At 41.0% G+C, this 27,939-nt stretch overlaps 1 protein-coding gene across 3 annotated transcripts in view; it reads right to left on the bottom strand.

Annotated features, from left to right (window-relative positions):
• The window catches only part of MAP4K5 (mitogen-activated protein kinase kinase kinase kinase 5), a 152,155-nt gene extending 126,450 nt beyond the window's left edge, over positions 1-25,705 (bottom strand). For all 3 annotated transcript variants that reach the window (XM_067463137.1, XM_067463138.1, XM_067463139.1), the window contains exons 1-2: positions 25,531-25,705; positions 10,161-10,450 (exon numbers count right to left, since the gene is read on the bottom strand). In XM_067463137.1, the coding sequence (XP_067319238.1) occupies positions 10,161-10,268 (108 nt within the window). In that variant the 5' untranslated portion in view covers positions 10,269-10,450; positions 25,531-25,705. The remainder of the gene's footprint in view (positions 1-10,160; positions 10,451-25,530) is intronic.
• Between the last annotated feature and the right edge of the window lie 2,234 nt (positions 25,706-27,939).

Raw genomic sequence — 27,939 nt, 5'->3', positions numbered from 1 at the left:
CTTTATCTCTCCCACTTCTTGCAGTTTCTCAAGTAGCTTCTGACATGATTATATATATATATATATATATATATATAGTTTATTTATACCCTGCTTTATCTCTCCCACTTCTTGCAGTTTCTCAAGTAGCTTCTGACATGATTATATATATATATATAGAGAGAGAGAGAGAGAGAGAGTTTATTTATACCCTGCTTTATCTCTCCCACTTCTTGCAGTTTCTCAAGTAGCTTCTGACATGATTAAAAAATATATTATGTTTATTTATACCCCACTTTATCTCTCCCACTTTTTCTTTCCAAATGGAAACTTAAAGGAGCTAACACTACAAATAATACAATATGTAAATTAGAACCCAAAACATACAAACACTAAAATAGAATTAAATGCAGGACTAATTAAAAATGCATCGTTACAACCAATAAAACTGACTTATTAAAAATGTATAGTTAAACCATTTAAAATTATTTATTTATTTATTTATTTAAAAATTTTGTATACTGTTCTTCTCTAACCTCCGTAGAGGGACTCAGGATGGTTAAATGCTAAATCGCATAATTAAACAAACATCTTTCTTCCCTTTTGCAGGAGGAATGAACCCCGGTTTCCTCAAACCCTTCTCTGTTTGTTGTTGTTTCTTGTCTTTTCATAGAATCATAGAGTTGGAAGAGACCTCGTGGACCATGAATGATAATTTTTCACTCAAAATGCCTAAAATTTGCTAATATCTCCCATACATATAGCATTTGGAACGCTCAAGTCCCCTTCCTGGGAAAATAAAACTTCCAAAACTTCTTAAAGGAAGACTCCACAGTTCCTATCCAAAGTCACAATCTGATGGATCTCAAAAGAGAAGAGGAGATTGCCAACTGACAAGGTGACCCTCCTCCATCAAACCCCGGCTGTCAAAGCCAGCAGCACCCAGCTCCCAGGAGACTCATCTCAGCAAGACAGTTTGAGGCTCCCTTCACACCTCCACACTTTGCACAAATGTGAACAGCTTCCGTACTAAAAATACCTTGGCCCCAAAGCCAGTGCTTGCGATGATGCCTCAGCTGAATTTTTCCAAAAAACATTAAGCAGGGATGGGATAAAATGCCTATTTGATGACACTTTTGATAGAAGAGGATTGCTATCCATCCATAAAATGCCTCCTCAGACTCCATTTGTGTACAAGGAGATACTTAATGCACACAAGTTTCTGGATCCAGATTATCTGCCTTGATTTGGATTATACGAATCTATATTACCAATAATCCAGTTCAAAGTGGATAATCTAGATTGAGAAACCAGATTATAGAGTCATAGAATCAAAGAGTTGGAAGAGACCTCATGGGCCATCATCCAGTCCAACCCCATTCTGCCAAGAAGCAGGAACATTGCATTCAAATCACCCCTGACAGATGGCCATCCAGCCTCTGTTTAAAAGCTTCCAAAGAAGGAGCCTCCACCACACTCCGGAGCAGAGAGTTCCACTGCTGAACGGTTCTCACAGTCAGGATTATATAGCAATGCAGATGGCACCAAAATTGACTGCAGGTTTAAGTCTGAACTCTTCCAGGATGCTGAATCCTGTCCCAAAACAGATCCAGAACATTGGGTCCTTCCTTTAATTTTAAAGTTAGGGGGTGCTGCGGTTTGATCTTTAAATACATTTTCAAGCAGTTTTATGGATTTTAACTGTTAATTTTTTACTACCATTGATCTTTAATTCTGTATCAATGTTTGTATATTTGTGGATTTTAGATTGCATTGTAATGCTTTTGATGCAACCCATTTGTGGAGAGAGAAAGTGGAGTAATAATAATAATAATAATAATAATGAAGTATGGATTGACGATGTTGCAATCCCAGGTAACAGCACGATTGAAGAGAAACAACTGGAAAAGATGACACGATATGAGGATTTAAAGATCAAACTGCAAATACTTTGGCACAAGCCAGTAAAGGTGGTCCCAGTGGTCATCGGCACACTGGGTGCAGTGCCTAAAGACCTTGGCCTGCACTTAAACACAATCGGCGCTGACAAAATTACCACCTGTCTTCTGCAAAAGGCCACCTTACTGGGATCTGCACACATTATTCGCCGATACATCACATAGTCCTAGACACTTGGGAAGTGTCCAACGTGTGATCCAACACAACAGCTAGCAGAGTGATCTTGTTTGCTGTGGATTCATCTTGTTGTGTTTCAAATAATAATAACAACAACAACAACAACAACAACAGGTGAAGTGCCTCAAGACCTTGGCCTGCACTTAAAAACAATTGACGCTGACAAAATTATCTTATGTCAGCTCCAAAAGGCCACCTTACTGGGATCTGCACGCATTATTTGTCAATACATCACACAGTCCTAGACACTTGGGAGGTGTCTGACGTATGATCCAATACAACAGCCAGCATGTTTGTTGTGTACTAATCTTGTTGTGTATCAAATAATACTACTATATGTTATGCTAAATGAATATGCTAAATGAAGCTACTGAATTCACATGGAGGCTACCAAATCCTACAGATGGAAAGCTTCCTACAGCATAAGAGCCTGTGACGGTTATATTAATTTTTATAGTTTTAAATTGTTTTTATATTAATTTTATTATGTGATTTAATCTATTTTAAATGATGTATTTATGTGTGTTTGGCATCTAATTATTGCCAGTCTGTACGCCGCCCTGAGTCACCTTTGAGCTGAAAAGGTGAGATAAAAGTGTGGTAAATAAATAAATAAATAAATAATATGGGGCAAAGAAAAAGAGCAGCCCTCACTTTCAAGGCCATGTAATTGAACTGAATCCATCTCTACAATAGTCCTTTTTAGCTGCATGCTGACAATCACTGGCAGGATCTTGGGTGTATTCTTTTTAGGTGTTTATACCTGTTCTTTTCCCCTCCAAAAGAAGGGCTCCTTTCATCCTGAAAATAACACCAGGTTTCGCTGCTCATATTTCCTTTCTCTGACTTTCTAACACTAACTTTCTAACAGGGTTCCCCATGGATACAAAAAATCATGCCTTTCACATTCTTTAAGTGATCAGTGTGCTATGCCTTTCCTGCTGGGAAAGAGGTCCCCCTGCTTCCTAAGGCCTGACCTTAGGGCACATCTGTGCTGACCACTGGAGTCAGTTTCAAACCAGTATTCAAGAAAATGGCTTCGCTGTGCAAGTGATTACATAGGAAACCCTGGGACCAGTTTGAGACTCAGAGGCTGACAATGCACTGATGGGTTGTTGTAGGTTTTTCCGGGCTATATGGCCATGTTCTAGAGGCATTTCTCCTGATGTTTCGCCTGCATCTATGGCAAGCATCCTCAGAGGTAGTGAGGTCCTCACTACCTCTGAGGATGCTTGCCATAGATGCAGGCTAAACGTCAGGAGAAAATGCCTCTAGAACATGGCCATATAGCCCGGAAAAACCTACAACAACCCAGTGATTCCGGCCATGAAAGCCTTCGACAATACAATGCACTGGTGTGCAGAAAGGGCTCTCTTTTGTGTGTTTTCTTGTTTGAAGCTAGCTTTGAACTGCATTACATAGTTAGTGTAGACCAGGGGTCCTCAAACTAAGGCCCGGGGGCCGGATGCGGCCCTCCAAGGTCATTTACCCGGCCCTCACTCAGGGTCAACCTAAGTCTGAAATAACTTGAAAGCACACAACAATAACAACAATCCTATCTCATCATAGAATCATAGAATCAAAGAGTTGGAAGAGACCTCATGGGCCATCCAGTCCAACCCCATTCTGCCAAGAAGCAGGAATATTGCATTCAAATCACCCCTGACAGATGGCCATCCAGCCCCTGTTTAAAAGCTTCCAAAGAAGAAGCCTCCACCACACTCCGGGGCAGAGAGTTCCACTGCTGAACGGCTCTCACAGTCAGGAAGTTCTTCCTCATGTTCAGATGGAATCTCCTCTCTTGTAGTTTAAAGCCATTGTTCCCTTGCGTCCTAGTCTCCAGGGAAGCAGAAAACAAGCTTGCTCCCTCCTCCCTGTGGCTTCCTCTCACATATTTATACATGGCTATCATATCTCCTCTCAGCCTTCTCTTCTTCAGGCTAAATATGCCCAGCTCCTTAAGTCGCTCCTCATAGGGCTTGTTCTCCAGACCCTTGATCATTTTAGTCGCCCTCCTCTGGACACATTCCAGCTTGTCAATCTCTCTCTTGAATTGTGGTGCTCAGAATTGGACACAATATTCCAGGTGGTACCTTAGAGTCACAAAAGCTGGTTAAATGCAAAACATATCTAGTGAAATGGAGGGCGGTAGACTTTATTTCCTTGGAGTACTTAAAGGATAGGTTAAAAGGGCTTTTTCCAAGGTTTTAGCTTGGCAAGGGGTTGAACTAGATGGCCATTGTGACCCCTTTCAGCTGTAAGATTAGATGACTTTAGACTGGGCAATATCTCTACTCATTCCCAGCCAGGAGGTTCCTGCAGCCATTGCAACACTGTGTGCATCTTCATTGGAGACTTTATGCAGTTTTGTATTTAAATTACTTATTTATTTACAGTATTTATATACCACTTTTCTCACCCCTATGGGGACTCAAAGCAGTTTACACATAGATAATGGCAAAAATTCAATACCTTACAACCACAATAGTAAAACCACACTTTAAACATAAATCATATTAAAAAAGTACATCACCAAATATCAAAACAGTTATTAAAACCTTAAAACAATCTCATCAGATTACAAAATATTTTCCAGCAGACCTGCCTAAACAATTTTTAACTATGCATTTTTGCTACAGCTGCATCCTTTTGCCTCACTTTCCTGTATAAAAAAACTATTTTTTCTTTGTTACATTATGAGCCTTGTCTTAATTACAAGACAAATTGCCAGAATAAGATCTCTCTCTCTCTCTCTCTCTCACACACACACACACACACACACACATCAGCATATTAAACTGAACCTAAACAAAATGGAAAACCAGTCACAATGAATTAAAACAAGGATATAAGGCTTGTTTTGTACCACTGTAAATGCCCTGGCTCAATGCTATGGGATCCTGGGAGCTGTAGTTTAGTGGGGCCCCAGCACTCTGTGCTTCGGAACTAGAACAAGCCTCTACAGAAGTGTGCCGGCCCGTCAGGCTGCAAACGCATAGCTGCCTTGATCTGATTTTGCTTCCTGCAAGCTATTCTTAACACAGAGTTAAACTTTTAATCAGGCCCTAAGACAATGCTTCAGGTGGAAAGCATGTCAGGACACTAAATCTCACAAGGAAAGAAAAGCAATGTCAAGTTTGGGGGGAAAACTGTTGAAATAGAGAGAAACCAATCTAGATCAATAGGAGAAAAATGGGGTGGGGGGATATTGAGGTGAAATACAAAACAATGGAAACCCAATCAAAATATTCAAATTGTTTGTATTAATACCACTCACAAGTATTTGTTAGTCTTAAATTTGTTTATATTTAGCAGGCATTGAAGCAACTAGTAGAACAGAAATGCATTATTTTACAGTACCGTATATACTCGAGTATAAGCCAGCCCGAATATAAGCCAAGGCACCTAATTTTACCATAAAAAAACTGGGAAAATGTGTTGACTTGAGTATAAGCCGAGGGTGAGAAATGCAGCAGCTACAGATACCAATAAAATCACATTAATTGAAGCATCAGTAAGTTAAATGTATTTGAATATTTACATCAAACTGTAATTTGAGATAACACTGCATCTTTATTTATATCCTGACTTTTTCCCAACACAAGTCTTTAAAGAATGATTGAATGTCTATTGTTCAGGAGTGTTTTGATTGCATATGCCTGCACAGCAGAGGGTTGGACTAGATGGCCCTTGGGGTTCCCTTCTAGCTCTACATCTCTAGGGGCAGGAGGCACTTCTTAACATTCCCAACCCAGAGGATCCTGCAGACTGTGCAACACTGTCAAGATTTCCACTGCACAACAAATCCAAAACTGAAATCACATTTACATCATACAGTCAGCCTTGAAAGGGTTTCAAGCTCATTCCAGTGGAGAAGCTGCCAGGCGATGGTGCCCCACAAGTCAAGGCTGTTCATCTGCCATCCCACTGCATCCCTTCTATAATGCTACTGCCATCTCAAATCCAGACTCCCTGATGATACGGCTGACTCTAAATACCGCATGTAATGCAACGTGATCCCCAGTCACACTTGATCAAGTCAGATGTCTGAACGGGTCCATTCATGAAGAACTGATACGTACAAGTTGAAGCTTAAACTGAGCCAAAGCACTCCCACTGGGGCGATGAAAGATGACCTGATTTCACAATAAACTTGGTGTTCCACAGGGCACTTCTTCAGGCACATGGATGCTGCTCAGTTCCTCAGCTGAATGTAGCTCAGTGTTTCTCAGCTTTCCTAATGCCACAACCCCTTAACCTAGATTGAGAAAGCAGGTGGAAACAAGACAGCAGGCATGTACACTACAGGGTTCCCTCTCTCCCTACTGCTCTCTATGTAATGGTTGACGCTTCTTCACTTCCAACAATTATAGTTGCCTTACAAATATCCAACCTTCAAACAACTCACAGTTAAGAATGGGATGAGACAACATAAAGTGAGAGAAATCTTCTCCTTGGAAGGAAAATCTATTCCTGAAAGAGTTGTTATCATGGGGAAAAGGGGTCTCCACTGAAGCTTTATCTCCAATCCTTGTTTCTACCACAAGCCACATTTTCCAAAATTCCAATTATTGCAGGGACAGAAACAGGAGCACAAACAGCAACAGATACCCCAGGGGTGTGAACCCTTCCCTATGCCATCCAAAGCTAAAAGATATATTTTGGATGAAGTTACACTTTAAAAATGCACCTATTCTGACTTACATACGAATTCAACTTAAGAAGAAGAACAGCACGAAGCCAACCTATCTTGTGATAAAGTCTGGGGAAATAACTACCATTTGAAAGCAATTTTATTACTAGCCGTCCCCTGCCACGCGTTGCTGTGGCTCACATGGGGGTTCTGTGTGGGAGGTTTGGCCCAATTATATCGTTGGTGGGGTTCAGAATGCTCTGTGATTATAGGTGAACTATACATCCCAGCAACTACAACTACCAAATGTCAAGATTCTATTTTCCCCAAACTGCACCAGTGTTTACATTTGGGCATATTGAGTATTCGTGTAGAGTTTGGTCCAGATCCATCATTGTTTGAGTCCACAGTGATCTCTGGATGTAGGTGAACTACAACTCCAAAACCAAAGGACACTGCCCACCAAACCCTTCCAGTATTTTCTGTTGGTCATGGGAGAACTGTGTGCCAAGTTTGGTTCAATTCCATTGCTGGTGGAGTTCAGAATGTTATTTGATTGTAGGTGAACTATAAATCCCAGTGTAAAGAAGACCGTTTTAATGCCACCAAATGCCACCAAATGTGAAGGTGTGAGTGGTAAAACACCCACTGCCACCTAATCTATGAGGGAAGCCGGGCAACGATCAATATCAGCCTAGGAATTATTTTATAAAGGAACTGTTAATGACAGAAGGTTTTATTCAGTGGATAGCGTAGCGTTTACTGTCTCTGGCTGACTTCACTATTGCAGGCTGTTCAACTTAGAAGAAACTGTATCAGGCAAGGCTTGAGGAGAACAGTAACAAGTTTATTTTAACAGGAGTATAACATGTTTCACTGTTTCTTCACAAGAGGCACAAATCTTGATGGTTACATTGGAAAGGTTTCATGAGTAATCTCAGGCACAGACTTCAAAACGTTTCACAGCAGGCACAGCAGGCTTAAACCCAGCCAAACTTTGATTCTTAATTCAGAATCAACAACCCCCTGTAGCTCTCTCACTACCGGGTCCTTCTCTGCAACTACTTTGGTCACCAATTGATTCCCTGAATCCCCACCCTGAGATTCAGTCTTTCCTATAGCACACCGGCTACAGACACATTCCCTGAATCTCCACCCAGAGACTCAGTCCTCTCAGTAGCTCACTGGCTTACTGACTGACTTTTTAAAACAACTGCCTCGTGAAGAGGCAGTTGGCTCCGCCCCTGTTGCTATGGCAACTCAGCTAACGCCAAGCCACTATCTCCAACAAACATAGTCTCCCATACTTACCATCCCTAAACTACTGTTTAAATTACACATAACCAAAGGAATAAAATTTACACATCGTCACACCCAGCAACTACAACTCCCAAATGAAAAAAATCAATTTTTTTGAGTGAAGGACATGCATTGGGTTGTTAGGTGTCTTGTGTCCAAATTTGGTGTCAATTCGTCCAGTGGTTTTTGAGTTCTGTTAATCCCACAAACGAACATTACATTTTTATTTATATAGATTATTTCATAACCATTAATTTGTTACACTTTTTAATTCCGAATTCGTTATTTGAAGTGCTAAGTGACAATGGAGTTAACAGGCCATGAAGCAATGAATGATTTCAGTTATTTTAGTTTCATACTTTAGTGCATAGTTTAATGTGTCGACCTGGAAGTTGTAAGTAACTTTGATTGCTTTAAAAAAAATCAAAACCAACCCATCACGGTATTAACAATTAACACAAGGAAACTATGTTGAGATTTTACTAAATTCAATAAATGTTACTGAAGTCACCGAAGTCAATTTAATTTCTGAATTAATGTTAATATTAACTTTAACATTTCCAAGCTGCAGAACTAAAATTTAATAAGCTAAGAATAATTAATAATGCATTTCAGTTTTGTGTGTTTAAGAACTTCTGGGGAAAAAATCAACCCTCCTGAAGGACTTCATCGCTTTCCTGGCACAAAAAAAATCTTCCCTCAATTATACACGAGTACAAAGCCAAACTTTATATTGTTTATTTTATTACCAAACAGATTGAGTATCTCTTATCCAAAATGCTTGGGACGAGAAGTGTTTTGATTCTGGAATACCTGCATTTGCATAGACTTACATAACGGGATATCCTGGGGAGATGGGACCCAAGTCTAAACATGAAATTCACATACACGGCATACACATAGCCTGAAAGTAATTTTATACATAATACTATTAATAATTTTGTGCATGAAATGAAGTCTGTATACATTAAACCATCAGAATGCAAAGGCATCACTATCTCAGCCACCTATTTCAGATTTTGGAGTGTTTCGGATCTCAGAATTCCAGATATGGGATGTTCATCCTGTCATAGAATCATAGAATCAAAGAGTTGGAAGAGACCTCATGGGCCATCCAGTCCAACCCCATTCTGCCAAGAAGCAGGAAAATTGCATTCAAATCACCCCCACAGATGGCCATCCAGCTTTTGTTTAAAAGCTTCCAAAGAAGGAGCCTCCACCACACTCCGGGGCAGAGAGTTCCACTGGTGACCGGCCCTCACAGTCAGGAAGTTCTTCTCATGTTCAGATGGAATCTCCTTTCTTGTAGTTTGAAGCCATTGTTCCACGTCCTAGTCTCCAAGGAAGAAGAAAACAAGCTTGCTCCCTCCTCCTCCCTGTGGCTTCCTCTCACATATTTATACATGGCTATCATATCTCCTCTCAGCCTTCTCTTTTTCAGGCTAAACATGCCCAGCTCCTTAAGCCGCTCCTCATAGGGCTTGTTCTCCAGACCCTTGATCATTTTAGTCGCCCTCCTCTGGACACATTCCAGCTTGTCAATAATTATTTGTATTCTACTTCAAATCCAGATATTTCAGGATGGTGCACAGTTAAAATGAATTGAAACAATAAAAAATGTGAAACAGGAGAAAAAAACAGGAAAAAATAAGGGAGAGGCAAAACCACATTAAATTATGTAACAATTTTCACAAACTGGATGAAGTCATTGATTCCAAAGGGTTTAAAACTTGGGCCCTCCAGGTGTTTTGGACTTCCACAATTCCTGAACTCCACCCATTTCCACAGATCTGTTAGGAACAAGGTCCAGTGTTTATAGAGGACTCTGCAGGGAGTAAGAATGGGAGTTGGAGTCCAAACACCTGGAGACCCAAGTTTGCCCAGGTCTGCTTTAAATAAAAGCCATATTTTCATTTGACAGAGAAATGACATTAATACTGGTACTAACTGGGACTCTTAAAGGGAGATGAATAAAATAACTGAGGTGTCACAACAAAGAAGGGTCCACTCTTTCCTTTGTGCTGGGACACCAAACAGGACCTCACTCAGGAGCCGAAACTTCTTGGGCAGGAAATATATACTGGCAACGGAAGGGGGTCACTGGGGCTCTCACCTTGTAGACGTCGCCATAGGTGCCGCTCCCCACCCGCTGAACCAGCTCATAATCCTGCTGTGGGTTCCGACGCATGATGTCGCCCCCGGGGCGGGTCAGAGGATCCATTGCCCCTCAGTGTTGTGTTCCTCTGTCCTCCCTGCCCCCCAAAAGGGGGAACAGGAGTGGGGCACCGCTATCTCCGCTCCTCCGCTTCCAGGTGTCCAAGGGCCAGGTAATGAAGCCCCTCACAGTGCTAGCGAGGCCATCCACAGGAAGAGCGCATGGTCCTGGTCCACACTTCTCTGGGCCTATGGCAAGAATAAAAAAGGCTGCATGAGGTGATGATTTCCATACCAAATCAGAGGCGGTCTCAGGCGCTTCTATCCTTGAGGCTGTACTTCAGAACTGGTACAAATACATCTCTTGCCTAAGAAAACCCAATGAAATGTGTGGAGCTGTCATAAATCAACAAAGAACTTGAAGGAATATAATTATACACACATATACACAGAAGTGTGATGATGCTTTGCAAGTTCCATTCATTGTAAAGAGTCTGCTTGAGGAAATGCTAGAGAATCATGCCCAGGGGCCGCATCTGTCAATTTTGAAGCTCTATGGCCCTTAATAATTACTTCCATGTCTTTTTAAGCCAGTTTTAAGCATGCATTTTAAATTTGTGCACTGTGTTTTAATCCCTGTCCTGTGTATTTAAGATATATTTTATAGGAATACATTTTAATATGTATGTTTATAGAATTTTTACAATGTCTATGTGTTTTGACTCTGCTGTGACCCACCTTGAGCCACAAGGAGAGGCAAATAAGAAATAAAACAATAGTTATAGTTATTGTTGTTGTTGTTGTTGTTGTTGTTGTTATTATTATTATTTGAAACACAACAAGATGAGTCCACAGCAAACAAGATCACTCTACTGGCTGTTGTACTGGATCACATGTCAGACACTTCCCAAGGGTCTAGCTATTGTCCTCCCAACCCTGCTATATGCCTGCGAAACGTGGACTGTCTACAGAAGTCACATGCAACTCCTGGAACGATTCCATCAGCGCTGCCTCCGGAAAATCCTGCAAATCTCCTGGGAAGACAAGCAGACAAACGTCAGCGTGCTGGAAGAAGCAAAGACCACCAGCATTGAAGCGATGGTCCTCTGCCATCAACTCTGCTGGACCGGCCACATTGTCCAGATGCCTGACCGCCGCCTCCCAAAGCAGTTGCTCTACTCTGAACTTAAGAATGGAAAATGGAATGTTGGTGGACAGGAAAAGAGATTTAAAGATGGCATCAAAGCCAACCTTAAAATCTCTGGCATAGACACTGAGAACTGGGAAGCCCTGGCCCTTGAGCGCTCCAGCTGGAGGTCAGCTGTGACCAGCAGTGCTACAGAATTCGAGGCACGACTGGAGGGCGAAAGAGAGAAACGTGCCAGGAGGAAGGCGCATCAAGCCAACCCCGACCCGGACCGCCTTCCACCTGGAAACCAATGCCCTCGCTATGGGAGAAGATGCAGAGCAAGAATAGGGCTCCACAGCCACCTACGAACCCACAAGGAAATGCATAATGGAAGACCATCTTACTCGTCCAACGAGGGATCGCCTAAGAAGTAAGTAAGTAAGGGTCTAGGACTGTGTGATGTATCAGCGAATATTATTATTATTACTATTATTATTATTACTATTATTATTATTATTATTATTATTATTACTCCAGATGCCCCTCACAGCAGTCCAGAACAAGCAGTTTCATCAAGTCAACTTTTACTAGTCTAGTATTCTATTTCCAAATGTATGCCTTTTTGAGCATTAAATCCTATTTAGTTTCATATGAAATGTCAATGTCAGAATCCTAATGCTGCAGATGAAGAAAAGGATGCACTGAAGACCCTTGAGAGGGAATTCACAATTTGAGAGTCACAGTTTATATTATGACTCCCCACAGGGTCCTTTGTAAACACAGCAACTTGTTCTTAACAGATTTGTGGAAATGGGTGGTATTCAGAAACTATTTACTGCAGCCAATTTTCCTATTACCCCAACACAGAGTGAATGGGACCCCATTTGGGGTCATGGCCCATAGTTAAAGGAGCAATGCTCTATCTAGGCTGCAGCCCTGAGCTCGGATGGGAGTTCCAGTTCAGCAGCACTGGAGGGTTGCCCTATTCCCACATGAGTAGATGGAGGATGAGTGGCTGACTAGGGAATCCTGTTAAACACACCCTCAGGGGATTCAAATGCTATTTTCATATGCTTTCCATAGCCTTGTTAAATTGAATACAGAGTTGTTTTTGTGTTACCACATCAAACCCATGAATGGAAAGTAAAGCATGCCAAGGAAGGAGGAAGAGCATAAAGGAGAAATCAGGCAGCAAGTGCTAAAATGCTCACTGCACACCTATGCAGTACAAGAGCATCATTCAAAGCCATTTTACCCAAACAGAGCATCAGAGCAACAGAAGGTACCCAGTTTTCACATCTGAGACCAGTAAGATCCAGATACCAACATCCAATGGGATTTGTACCAGCCAGGCCTCACAGCTCCCTGATCCCATCATTTTGGACCATGAGAGACTGCAACTAATATCATCATCATCGTCATCATCTTTATGTTTATCCCATCTTTCTACCCATAGGGACTCAAGGCGGCTGACAATGACATGACACAATACAATTGAATTTACAAACAAGACAAAGGCGTATACGCACAAATACAAAAATAAAAAAAACAGTGAGTTATTTATGTCATGATTTTAAAAGTTAAAATACAATAAAATTGTTAAACAACGTGTTATTGCTGCTATTGGGAAATGCAAATGAGATTCTTCAGGAAGAGGGGAAAATACATATATCTACAAATCTCAATCAAGGTCTGGCTATGAATCAAGAAACTGTGTAGTTTCTATTAAATCTATGTCAACCATTGATTTTTTTTTCTAAAATAAAATTTAAAAATTAGATGAGAATGTTTTCTTTGAACTTAACATCAAAAAACAAAAGAGACTGGGTCAAATACATTATCATGGATACCAAGTAGACAGCTTCTAATTTAATTTCCGTGAATAAATAGGATGGCAATAGTTTGGGAGAGGAGATAACAGCACATGAAGCTCTCTCACTCCGCCTCTGCTTCAGTGTGCATTTAAGTTGTTGAAGATTTATGGCAACCCTAAGATGACCTTATTCCAGGGTTTCATGGGGATAAGAATGTGTGACTTGCTCACGGTCGGCCAGTGGACTTTCACGGCCAAGGAAGAGGCCGTGTCCTGGTTTCCAGAGTTGCCACCCAACGCTCAAACCACTAGGCCACGTTCACTCAGCCTAACTTTCTCTAAAAGCAAGAATGAATAAGATCAATGAACATAGAATTTGTGATGATGGAATATGCGAACAAGGGAAAGCCATTTTTGATTAACTGAATTAATTTGAAAACAATCCAACATAAGTGGTTAGTGTGTACCTATCTTCTAATGAAGCCTGAATCTCTGAATATGTTTTATTAAACAATGAGCATAGATTAGGCATGAACAAACTTCGGTCCTGCAGGTGTTTTGGATTTCAACACCCAGAATTGTGGGAGTTGAGGGGCCTGGAGGGCCGAAGTTTGCCCATGCCTGATCTATATTCTGCTCTCTTGTGCTTGCAACTGAGGTTTATGGGGCGCCAATGCAGATCGTGTTAAAAATGAAAGGTATGTAAGAAAAGGGATTGAATTTTACAGTTATAAACTCCACCAATTAGATAACGAAGAGTATGTGTACCAAGTCTGGTCCACATAGAATCGTAGAATAATAAGAGTTGGAAGATATCACAGGGGCCATCTAATCCAAAAGCCTGCCATGCAGGAAAAGCACAATCCAAGTATCCAAAGTACATCCATCAAGCCATGTAAGAGTCCTTAAACAACAAACAAACATACATATTTTCACTTTTCGATAGACAAGACAGATGCCAAGAAAGGTGCTGACAAAATTGACTCTTCCTCATTGGCAATTTAAGCTATGAATTAAATAATTTAAAAATGAGACCTTCAGAGAACTGATTTCAATCCATATGATTTAAATCCAAGCTGAACCTTCCTAAATCTGATGGAAAAACCACAATGACACTCTCTGTATGGAAAGGCAAACTTTTCTGAATAGGAAACAGGTTTTTATAGAACAGGAATGGGCAAGCTTCAGCCCTCAAGGTGTTTTGGACTTTAGCTCCCACAATTCCTAACAACTGAAGTCCAAAACACCTGGAGGGCCAAAGTTTGCCAGGGTAGGAACACTATGTGTCTTCTTCCATGAACCAACGTGAAGACTGAAGGTACACCCCAGGCAAAGGCATGTAATTAATTTTGCTCCATCAGCTAATTCTTGAGACCAAGGGAGCACCGACACTCCAGAATTAATGCAGTTTGATACCACTTTTTTTAAAAAAAAATATTTTATTTAAGTAGACATACATTTGCAAGTGTTTGTTGCATACAGTGCAATACTTTCTATCTATTAATGTTCCATAATCATTTATCTGATAATATATTTCTGTAAAGGAGTCACAGTCTACTACCTAAATAATACATATAAAAATATCATAAGACTCTTACTTTACATTTTTAGTTTAATTTTACATTAAGGTGTTGAATCATTGGTTGCCATTCATTAACAAAGTTATCTAATAGTTCTCCTCTTAATAATACAGTTGTTTTGTCCATTATCAGCATATCTATAATATATTTTTCCCATTCTTCTAAAGGAGGTATATCTGGAGTTTTCCAATATCTAGCATATACTACTTGAGCTGCCACTGTTGTGTAAAAGAATTTTTTACAATTTTTAAAATTCTTCCTCAGGCATATTCAAAAGGTACATTTGAGGTGTCATTTTGAAATTTGTGTTTAACATATTTTCAAGATATACATGGATCGGTAATTTCCAGTAATTTTTTTACTTTGCTGCAAGTCCACCATGTGTGGCAGAATGTACCCTTTTCTTTCCCACATTTCCAACATTTGTTGGAGCAATTATACACCTTAGCTAGTCTCTCTGGAGAGAGATACCATTGCAGGTGCATTTTATAAACATTTTCCTTTAGGTTTTGACATGCAGCGTATTTCATTCTTCTCTTCCATGTCTTTTATTGCAGTTTGATACCACTTTAATTGCCCTGGCCTAATACTATGGAACCATGAAGTTGGAATTTTATCAGGTCTTTAGCCTTTTCCTGCAAAGAATGCTTGTGCCTCACCAAACTACAACTCCCATGATTCCATAGCATTGAATCATGACAGTGAATGTGGTGACACATTGCATTCATTCCACAGTGCGCATGCATCCTTAGAAGATTCTAGATTGCACCATCAAGCCAGCCATAACAATCTGGGAGCGACCTTTAGTTTCAGAAATGCAACCCATGTTTGCCAGTGGAAAAAAAATCAGAGTTACAAAGGCTAGACGCTCTTGGAAGAGAAACTGTTTGACTGTGACATTTCTTCTGTTCGAAATAGTGCTTTCCTCATCAACACGGTAACAAAAAAAGGCAAACTCTCTTTTATGTAACAGTGGGAACTGCAGAGGGGATGGTTTTGTTCCTGGAGTATTTAATACCAAAGAGAAATTCATAAGATCACTTTTGGAACAGTTTGGGTGTAAAGTGTGCACCAAATGCACTGCATCAAAGCAAAACTGATAACTGAGCACAAAATCCTGAAACCACATTTTTTTAAAAAATCCAGGCTTCTCGCTAACAAAGCTTCAAAAGCATGTGAGTAAGGCTTAGTAAAACTGTAACAGTCAAACTTCCCAGTGAACTGAACTGAACAGAATTGTTTCTGAATGACTAATGACCCTTCCTTTCAAATTAATTTGCCCGCAAGAGAACATTCCCTCCAGGCGCCTCTTCAAGGCGCCAAAGGAGTGCAAGGGGTCAGAAATCAATTAAAATTTACCATCATTCTGGATCAGTTAAAGCTCAGCAATTTACCATCATTCTGGATCAGTTAAAGCTCAGCAATTACAGCTGCAGAAGCTTTATCAATGACTTGGACAATGAAATAAAAGGCATGCTGATCAAATTTGCACATGACCCCACACTGGGAGGGATAGCCAATACCCCAGAGGACAGGGTCAGCATCCGAAATAACCTTAATGAATAAGAAAGCCAACTGGCCAAAACCAACAAAATGAATTTCAACAAGAAGAAATGGAAGCTCCTACACTTAGGCGGAAAGAATAAAATGCACAGATATAGGATGGGCGATACTTGGGATTTAGGTAATTTAGTAGACCACAAGTTGACCAAGAGTCAACAATATGATGCGACAGTTTAACAAGCCAATTCGATTCTAAACTGCATCAACAGGAAGATAGTGTATGTTTCAAAGGAAGTCATAATCCCACTCTCTTCTGTGTTGGTCAGATCTCATTAGTGTCCAGTTCTAGTCATAATTCAAAAAGGATACTGACAAGATGGAAGGTGTCCAGAGAAGGGCGTCCAAAATTGCCAAAGGTCTGGAAGCCTGTGGTAAAGGTAAAAGTAGTCCCCTGACATGAAGTCCAGTCATGACTGACTCTGGGGTGTGGTGCTCATCTCCATTTCTAAGCCGAAGAGCCAGCGTTGTCCGTAGACACCTCCAAGATCATGTGGCTGGCATGACTGCATGGAGCGCCGTTACGGAAGCCTGTGAGGCGCATTTAAATATGTTTCACTTGAAGAATCAGAGGCCAAGAGGTGACTATATTTCAATTACTTACATATTTACTTAAGCAATCCCAAGTAGTCCAAGGATGATGGCCTTCCAAGTGTAGTGTCTTGGAGGTGAGTCTGTAGGTGGCTGTGGAGCCCTACTCTTGATCCGCATGTTCTCCCACAGTGAGGACATCGGTTTCCAGATGGAAGGCGGTCCCGGTCAGGGTTGGCTTGATGCGCCTTCCTCTTGACACGTTTCTCCCGCCCTCCATTTGTGCCTCTTCAAACTCTGCAGCACTGCAGGTCACAGCTGACCTCCAGTGAGAGCACTCAAGGGCCAGAGCTTCCCAGTTCTCGGTGTCTGTGTCACAGTTTTTAAGGTTGACTTTAAGCCCATCTTTCAATCTCTTTTCCTGTCCACCAAGGCGGTCCCATTCTTGAGTTGGGAGTATAGTAACTGCTTTGGGAGGCGGTGATTGGGCATTCTGACAATGTGGCCGGTCCAGTGGAATTGATGGCGGAGGAACATTGCTTCAATGCTGGTCGTCTTTGCTTCTTCCAGCACGCTGACATTTGTCCGCCTGTCTTCCCAAGAGATTTACAGGATTTTTTGGAAGCAATGCTGATGGAATCCTTCCAGGAGTTGAGTGTGACGTCTGTAGACAGTCCATGTTTCATAGGCATATAACAGGGTTGGGAGAACAATAGCTTTATAAACAAGCACCTGGGTCTCATAGTAAAAGGTAGGTTGTCCCCTGACATTAAGTCCAGTCATGTCTGACTCTGGGGTGTGGTGCTCATCTCCATTTCTAAGCCGAAGAGCCAGCGTTGTCCATAGACACCTCCAAGGTCATGTGGTCAGCATGACCGCATGGAGCACCGTTACCTTCCCGCTGGAGCGGTACCTATTGATCTACTCACATTTGCATGTTTTCGAACTGCTTGGTCTCATAGAATCATTGATTTGGAAGAGACCTCGTGGGCCATCCAGTCCAACCCCTTGCCAAGACGCAAGAGACAAAACATCTTTCTCCCTACGGATGTCCCGATCCTCAAACGCTCTCTGCTTCATTCAGAAAAATGCTGCACTCACAGAGCTCGGGCAGTGTCAATGTTGACTTTTGTGGAGAGGTGGCCGCCAAAATATTTCAATATTTAAAAGGATGTCGCATTGAGGAGGGGACAGGCTTGCTTTCTGCTGCTCTAGAGGCTTGGACACAATGAGGCAACAGATTCACCTTGCAGGAAAACAGACTCCATCTCAACATTACAAAAAACGTCCTGATGGTCAGAGCTGAAAGACCATGGAATGCGCCGCTCCATGGGAACCCAGTACAGTCTCCTTCTCTGAAGGTTTGTAAGCAGAGGCTGCATGGCCATCTATCAGGAGGGCTTGGATTATGTCTTCCTGCATGGCAGAAAGGAGGATGGACTGGATGATCTCTCCCAACTCTATGATTCCATAATTCTTTGATTCTATGATTGTGAAAATGAAAGTCTGGGTTGAATTTCCAGAGATCAGCTGACACAGGAGCAAAACTGGGCAGGATACGGAAATGTATGCAAATTTGCTTACTTTGCTTATCAACCTAGGCTGCCTGGATGCCAAATTCCTTTTCTTGAGCACAGTGGTTTACTCAGCCGCTCTGCTGTTGTTGGCAATGCGCAAGGAGTTCCTAGTCATCACAAGGGCTAATTCCTTAAGCAGAGCCCGCTGCGAAGCATCCTATTAAATATATAAACAGGAGGCCTAAGATAGAAAACCCCTGCTAGGCACCCCAGGATGAGCTCTAGCTGGAGGAACTTTCCATTAGAGAGAAGAATGGAAACAGATCCTCTTAAAGCCGCCGGAAGAGAACCAGATGCTAAAAAAGAGCCTCTCTGGGCCTGTTTGAACCTGAGATTGATGGGCAAAGCCAGAATTTCTGGCTTTTGGCTACTTTTAGAAGGGGAACATGGCAGATTCTCCTTCTGGTTCCACAGAGCCACAAAGTCCTTATAATATCTCCCCTCCCAACCACCTCAAAATTATCTTGCAGTTGTATGTTTGTAGTTTTGGAAGCTTAAGTAAAATATCAAGTAAAAAACACCAAATTGGGAGGGATAGCCAATACTCCAGAGGACAGGAGCAAGATTCAAAACAATCTTGACAGATTAGAGAGATGGGCCAAAACTAACAAAATGACGTTCGACAGGGACAAATGCAAGATACTCCACTTAGGCAGGAAAAAACGAAATGGAAAGATACAGAATGGTGGACGCCTGGCTTGAGAGCAGTACGTGTGAAAAAGATCTTGGAGTCCTCGTGGAGAACAAGTTAAACATGAGCCAACAATGTGATGTGGTGGCAAAAAAAGCCAATGGGATTTTGGCCTGCATCAATAGGAGCATAGTGTCTAGATCTAGGGAAGTAATGCTCCCCATGCTCTATTCTGCTTTGGTTAGACCACACCTGGAATATTGTGTCCAATTCTGGGCACCACAATTCAAGAGAGATATTGACAAGCTGGAATGTGTCCAGATGAGGGCGACTAAAATGATCAAGGGTCTGGAGAACAAGCCCTATGAGGAACGGCTTAAGGAGCTGGGCATGTTTAGCCTGAGGAAGAGAAGGCTGAGAGGAGATATGATAGCCATGTATAAATATGTGAGAGGAAGCCACAGGGAGGAGGAGGGAGCAAGCTTGTTTTCTGCTTCCTTGGAGACTAGGACGCAGAAAAATGGCTTCAAATTACAAGAGAGGAGATTCCATCTGAACACGAGGAAGAACTTCCTGACTGTAAGAGCCGTTCAGCAGTGGAACTCTCTGTCCCAGAGTGTGGTGGAGGCTCCTTCTTTGGAAGCTTTTAAACAGAGACTGGATGGCCATCTCTCAGGGGTGATTTGAATGCAATATTCCTGCTTCTTGGCAGAATGGGGTTGGACTGGATGATGGCCCAGGAGGTCTCTTCCAACTCTTTGATTCTACGATTCTATCAAGATTGCAAAGTAGAATACATAAATTGTTTAAGATGTTAACAGGACAACAATAATATTGTTATTATATGCCTTTAAGCTGGGAGGTGGGATGTCCATTTTGACTATTTCATTTTAATTGCTGTTTTTAAATGAGGGAGGGTAAAGGAAGTGAGTTTTAAGGAGTTACAGATGGTATGGAAAATTACTGACTTTACAAAACTGTGTAATAATATTTATATTGCTGAAAAACTAACAAATATTTAGATTTTAAAAAAACTATCTTGTAAACATGGACCATTGAGGCTCCTATGTTATTGTGCCTGCTCAGGAATCAATCAGAAAAGATGTTAAGACAGCAATTGTGCTTGAGTCCTTCCAAGAAAAATAAAGACTGCCTGTTATCTTTCCTATGGGAGTAAGCTCTACTGAACACTTGGAGGATAATGTATAATCGAAGGCTTTCATGGCTGGAATCACTGGGTTGTTGTAGGTTTTTCGGGCTATATGGCCATGTTCTAGAAGCATTCTCTCCTGACGTTTCGCCTGCATCTATGGCAAGCATCCGCAGAGGTTGTGAGGTCTGAGACTTCACAACCTCTGAGGATGCTTGCCATAGATGCAGACAAAACGTCAGGGTAGAATGCTTCTAGAACATGGCCATAAAACCCAAAAAATCTACAACAACTTGGAGGACATTTTTAAGGGCCGTACAATCTTTGTATACATGGGACCTGCATTTGAATTACATTCATCCACAGGCATTTTCTAAGTCCTCCAGTGCTACTTCGTGGTATTCTTAGTCCGTAAGTCCTTCTTTTTTATATACTTTGCTATTATTTGTGGTTTTCTGTATCCAGGTAAAGTACAGAGTATATCCGCCACAGATACAGGGGTTGAACTGTACATATTGTGCTTGTAAATGCCCTTGAAGTTCAACACTGCATACACTAAATCATACTGTACATTCATTTTTTTTCCTGATCTGTGATCCAGATAAAGGTTAAGCAGCAGTGCTCTAGGTCCCATCCAAAATGAGCAACAGGAGTATGGTGTCTAGATCAAGGGAAGTAATAGAACCATTCTATTCTGCACTGGTCAGACCTCACCTTATGTTTTATGTGAATCCTATGAGGCCCAATGGGAGGAGGAGAAAGGGATAATGGTAGTAATAATAATAATAATAATAATAATAATAATAATAATAATATGTTGTTCATTCGTTCAGTCGTCTCCGACTCCCTGTGACCTCATGGACCAGCCCACGCCAAAGCTCCCTGTCGGCCGTCACCACCCCCAGCTCCTTCAAGGTCAGTCCAGTCACTTCAAGGATGCCATCCATCCATCTTGCCCTTGGTCGGCCCCTCTTCCTTTTGCCTTCCACTTTCCCCAGCATAACTATCTTCTCTAGGCATTGCTGTCTCCTCATGATGTGGCCAAAGTACTTCAACGTTGTCTCTAGTCTCCTTCCCTCCAATGAGCAGTCGGGCTTTATTTCCTGGAGGATGGACTGGTTGGATCTTCTGGCGGCCCAAGGCACTCTCAGAACTTTCCTCCAACACCACAGCTCAAAAGCATCTCTCTTCCTTCGCTCAGCCTTCCCTAAGGTCCAGCTCTCACATCCGTAGGTTACTACAGGGAAGACCATGGCTTTGACTAGGCGGATCTTTGTTGCCAGTGTGATGTCTCCACTCTTCACTATTTTATCGAGACTGGGCATTGCTCTCCTCCCAAGAAGGAAGCGTTTTCTGATTTCCTGGCCACAGTCTGCATCTGCAGTCATCTTTGCACCCATAAATACAAAGTCTGTCACGGCCTCCACATTTTCTCCCTCTATTTTCCAGTTGTCAATCATTCTTGTTGCCATAATAATAATAATATGATAATGAAGAAGCAGAAGCCATTAGAACAAATGCCATCAGAGCCAGAATTGAAAAGTCGTCAACAGATCCCAAGTGTAGACTGCAAGGAAGCAGACGAAACAATAGATCCCATCCTCAGCTGCTGCAAGAAGATCACGCAGACAGACTACAAGCAGAGGCACAACACCGTTGCTCAGATGATTCATAGAACTTTTGCCACAAATACTATCTGCCAGCGACAAAGAACTGGTGGGATCACAAGACGGAAAAAGTTACAGAAAATGAATACGTCAAACTAATCTGGGACTTCCGAATTCAGACTGACAGAGTTTTGGAGCACAAGACACCTGACCTCATGATCATGTGAAAAAACAGAGTGTGGATTGTCGATGTTGCAATCCCAGGTGACAGCAGGATTGAAGAGAAACAACTGGAAAGATGACACAATATGAAGATTTAAAGATCGAACTGCAAAGACTCTGGCACAAGACAATCAAGGTGGTCCCTATGGTGATCGGCACACTGGGTGCAGTGCCTAAAGACCTTGGCCTGTACTTAAACACAATAGGAGCTGACAAGATTACCATCTGTCAGTTGCAAAAGGCCACCCTACTAGGATCTGCACACATTATTCACCGATACATCATACAGTCCTAGACACTTGGGAAGTGTCCGACGTGTGATCCAATACAACAGCCAGCAGAGTGATCTTGTTTGCTGTGGACTCATCTTGTGTTTCAAATAATAATAATAATAATAATAATAATAATAATAATATACCTTGATAAGAACCCTTTAATAAAGGGGGGAATAGGATGATAATAACTGTGACAATAAAAATAACAACAACGTTTTCATTCCTGTCTCATGTTAATCTTTTTAGTCCTAACTGGAGCAAGAAAGGAGAATAGAACAACAACACACTTCATGTTATTGTCGAAGGCTTTCATGGCTGGAATCACTAGGTTCTTGTGGGTTTTTTCGGGCTATAGAGCCATGTTCTAGAGGCATTTCTCCTGACGTTTCGCCTGCATCTATGGCAAGCTTCCTCAGAGGTAGTGAGGTCACCTCACTACCTCTGAGGAAGCTTGCCATAGATGCAGGCGAAACGTCAGGAGAAATGCCTCTAGAACATGGCTCTATAGCCCGAAAAAACCCACAAGAACACTTCATGTTGTTTCTGTCTCCTTTGAACCCTTTGAGTACCAATAAAGGGAATGGGGAGAACTTGATAATGATTGTGATGATTTGGTTTTTCACTTTTGTCTTGTGTGAATCCCTTCAGTCTCAATAAAGGAGGGAAAACAAGATGATAATAATAATAATAATAATAATAATAATAATAATAATAATCGGGTTGTCTGTTGTAGGTTCTAGAACATGGCCATACAGCCCGAAAAACCTACAACAATCCAGTGATTCCAGCCATGAAAGCCTTTGACAGTACATAATAATAAGCCTTTGAGTCCCAGTGGGTGGGGAGTGAGATGGTGATGATGTATTATGTGAATCTTCTGTATTGTGTGAATCCTTTTGAGTCCAAATAGGGGGAGAGAACAGGAGGATGATAACAACAAGGCAGTTCACTTCTATCTTGTGTGAATCCTTGGAGTCTCAATTGAGTAGGGAGAGGACAGGATGATGATGATGATGATGATAATGCTCTTCACTTTGCTTCTATCTCATGTAAACCTATTGAGCCCAAGTTTTTTGGGGGGGAAGAGGGGCATAATAATCATAATCATAAGGCACCCTCGAGAGGAAAGCTGACTACAAATAAATTGATTAACGATGATGATATAATTAATAATAGTAATTATATCTACTCTGAAGTAGAAGTAATAATAATAATAATAGCAGACAAGAATAATAGCAACTCTGACATAATAAGGAAATACTAAAAACAGGTCTGAAATAATAATAATAGCACAAAATAATAGGAACTTTAAATAATAATAAGGATATCAGACAATAATAATAGCAACTCTGAAATAATAATGATAACTGTAATAACAACAGACTTCACTTGTGACAAGGGGTGAACTTTTGAGTCACAAGATTTGGAGGAAAACTGCATATAAATACATGAATTAGGATAGTAATAAGACATTATTATTACTGTACTATTCTGTACTGTACTGTACTATTCATCATTCATTCATTCAATTCATTATTATCACTACTATTGCTGTATTATTACTGTATTATTATTATTCCCATATTACTCCTGTATTACTATTATTACTGTATTATTATTAACCGTATTATTATGACCATATTACTATTACAATTACTGTATTGTTATTACTGTATTATTATTACTATTATTACCATATTATTATGACCATATTATTATTACTGCATTATGACACTATTATGACCGTATTAAATAATAATAATAGAACACAATAATAGCAACTCTGAAATAATAATAAGGATATCAGACAATAATAATAGCAACTCTGAAATAATAATAATAGTAATCACAATAGACTTTACTTGTGACAAGGGGTGAACGTTTGAGTCACAATATTTGGAGGAAAGCTGCATATCAATACATGAATTAGGGTAGTAATAAGACATTATTATTACTGTACTATTATTATTATTATCACTACTATTGCTGTATTATTATTATTCTTCCCATATTATTCCTGTATTACTATTATTACCATATCATTATTAACCATATTATTATGACCATATTACTATTACTGGATTGTTATTACTGTATTATTATTACCGTATTATTATTACTATTATTACCATTATTATCATATTATTACTGTATTATTACTATTATTACCATGTTATTACTGTATTATTACTATTCCCATATTATTCCTGTATTACTATTATTACCGTATCATTATTAACCATATTATTATGACCATATTACTATTACAATTACTGTATTGTTATTACTATATTATTATTATTATTATTACCATATTATTATTATGGTATTATTATTACTGTATTATTATTATTACTATTATTACCACATTATTATTACTGTATTATTACTATTATTACATATTATTATTATTATTACTGTATTATTACTATTATTACCATATTATTATTACTGTATTATTATTATTCCCATATTATTCCTGTATTACTATTATTACCGTACCATTAATAACCATATTATGACTATATTACTATTACAATTACTGTATTGTTATTACTGTATTATTATTACTATTATTGCCATATTATTATTATGGTATTATTATTACTGTATTATTATTATTATGATTATTACTGTATTATGATTATTACTGTATTATTATTATTATTATTATTACTATTATTACCATATTATTATTATTACTGTACTATTATTACAATTATTACAATATTATTACTGTATTATTACTATTATTACCATATTATTATTACTGTATTACTATTACTATTATTACTGTATTATTATTACTGTAATATTATTACTACCATATTATTATTACTGTATTATTACTATTATTACCATATTATTACTGTATTATTACTATTACTACCATATAATTATTATTACTGTATTATTATTAATGTATTATTATTACTATTATTACCATATTATTACTGTATTATTACTATTACTACCATATAATGATTATTACTGTATTATTATTAATGTATTATTATTACTATTACTACCATATAATTATTATTACTGTATTATTATTAATGTATTATTATTACTATTATTACCATATTATTATTACTGTATTATTATTATGACCACATTATTATTATGACCGTATTATTATTATTATTACTACTGCTACAACTATTCCTATTCTGCTTCTTCTCCCAGGAAGCCGGGCCTGGGCCTTTCTGGCTGGCTTCCCCGCAGGCCTGGCTCTTTCCGCGGCGCCTTACCTACGACGAGGCCGGTCCCGTGCGAAGAAAAGAAGGAAGGAAGGGCGGCCTTCTTTGTCCCTCGCCCGGCCGGGGCCTCGATGGCGCGCGCGGCCTGCTCTGCCTGCTTGCCTGCCCGCCTTCCTCCTCCTCCTCTTCGGGCCGGGGCCGCCTCTCCGTTGTCTCCGCGGCCGCCCCGCCCCCGAGGAGGAGGGGAAGGCAAGGCAAGGCAAGGCAAGGGCCGGCCTTGGCAGGCCTCGCCAGCAAGCAGGCGCGGAGCCCGAGCGCCTCGAAGCGGGCCTCCTCGGCACGACAGAAAGGCCTCAGGAGGAAAAGTAGGCCTTCCTCCTCACAGGGAAACTCCCAGAGCAGGCTAGCTGGGCCTACTTGGGCCTTCAACTCCCACAATGCCTAACAGCCAAGTAGGCCCAACCCAACCCAAAATTAGCAAGCAAGCCTCCCCCACAACACACACACACACACAAGATAAAGGAGTGGTACAATCGCTTCAGAGATGGCCACACGACAGTGGAGAGTGGAGCCCTTTCTGGTAGACCCTCAGAGTCTGGAGAACAAGCCCTATGAGGAGCGGCTTAAGGAGCTGGGCATGTTTAGCCTGAAGAAGAGAAGGCTGAGAGGAGGTATGATAGGTAAGGTAAAGGTAGTCCCCTGACATTAAGTCCAGTCATGTCCGACTCTGGGGTGTGGTGCTCATCTCCACTTCTAAGCCGAAGAGCCAACGTTGTCCGTAGACACCTCCAAGGTCATGTGGCCACTGGCATGACTGCATGGAGCGCCGTTACCTTCCCTATTGATCTACTCACATTTGCATGTTTTCGAACTGCTAGGTTGGCAGAAGCTAGGGGTGACAGCGGAAGCTCACACCGCTCCCCAGAATCGAACCTGCGACCTTTCGATCAACAAGCTCAGCAGCTCAGTGCTTTAACCCACTGAGCCACCGAGGGCTCCCGGAGGTATGATAGCCATGTATAAATATGTGAAAGGAAGCCACAGGTGCTTCCCTGGAGACTAGGATGCATTGGAACAATAGAATTTTATAATCAAAGAGTTGGAAGAGACCTCCTGGGCCATCCAGTCCAACCCCATTCTGCCAAGAAGCAGGAATATTGCATTCACATCACCCCTGACAGATGGCCATCCAGCCTCTGCTTAAAAGCTTCCAAAGAAGGAGCCTCCACCACACTCCGCGGCAGAGAGTTCCACTGCTGAACGGCTCTCACAGTCAGGAAGTTGTTCCTCATGTTCAGATGGAATCTCCTTTCTTGTAGTTTGAAGCCATTGCTCCCTTGTGTCCTAGTCTCCAAGGAAGCAGAAAACAAGCTTGCTCCCTCCTCCTCCCTGTGGCTTCCTCTCACATATTTATACATGGCTATCATATCTCCTCTCAGCCTTCTCTTCTTCAGGCTAAACATGCCCAGCTCCTTAAGCCGCTCCTCATAGGGCTTGTTCTCCAGACCCTTGATCATTTTAGTCGCCCTCCTCTGGACACATTCCAGCTTGTCAATATCTCTCTTGAATTGTGGTGCCCAGAATTGGACACAATATTCCAGGTGTGGTCTAACCAAGGCGGAATAGTGCATGGGGAGCATGACTTCTCTGGATCTAGACACTATGCTCCTATTGATGCAGGCCAAAATCCCATTGGCTTTTTTTGCCGCCACATCACATTGTTGGCTCATGTTTAACTTGTTGTCCACGAGGACTCCAAGATCTTTTTCACACGTACTGCTCTACAGCCAGGCATTGTCCCCCATTCTGTATCTTTGCATTTCGTTTTTCCTGTCTAAGTGGAGTCTCTTGCATTTGTCCTTGTTGAACTTCATTTTATTAGTTTTGGCCCTTCATCTCTCTAATCTGTCAAGATTGTTTTGAATCCTGCTCCTGGCTCTCCCTCCCAATTTGGTCCTGTCTGCAAACTTGATGATCATGCCTTCTAGGATGCCATCCATTCATCTTGCCCTTGGTCGACCACTCTTCCTTTTTCCTTCCATTTTCTCAAGCATAATTGTCTTCTCTAGATGATCTAGAAGCCGCATCGAGTCCTGCGGGAGATGTTAGCGGGGTACAAATAAAGTTAATAATAATAATAATAATAATCTCATGGATCAGCCCACGCTAGAGTTCCCTGTCGGCCGTGGACACCCCCAGCTCCTTCAAGGTCAAGCCAGTCACTTCAAGGATGCCATCCATCCATCTTGCCCTTGGTCGGCCCCTCTTCCTTTTTCCTTCCATTTTCTCAAGCATCATTGTCTTCTCTAGGCTTTGCTGTCTCCTCATGATGTGGCCAAAGGACTTCCACTTTGCCTCTCGTCTCCTTCCCTCCAATGAGCAGCCGGGCTTTATTTCCTGGAGGATGGACCAGTTGGATCTTCTCGCAGTCCAAGGCACTCTCAGAACTTTCCTCCAACA

The sequence above is a fragment of the Anolis sagrei genome, chromosome 1 (genome assembly GCF_037176765.1).
Source record: "Anolis sagrei isolate rAnoSag1 chromosome 1, rAnoSag1.mat, whole genome shotgun sequence".
In the NCBI taxonomy this organism is placed as follows: domain Eukaryota; kingdom Metazoa; phylum Chordata; class Lepidosauria; order Squamata; family Dactyloidae; genus Anolis; species Anolis sagrei.
Note: the sequence above shows the minus strand (reverse complement) of the source record. Positions and strands in the feature narration are given on the sequence as shown.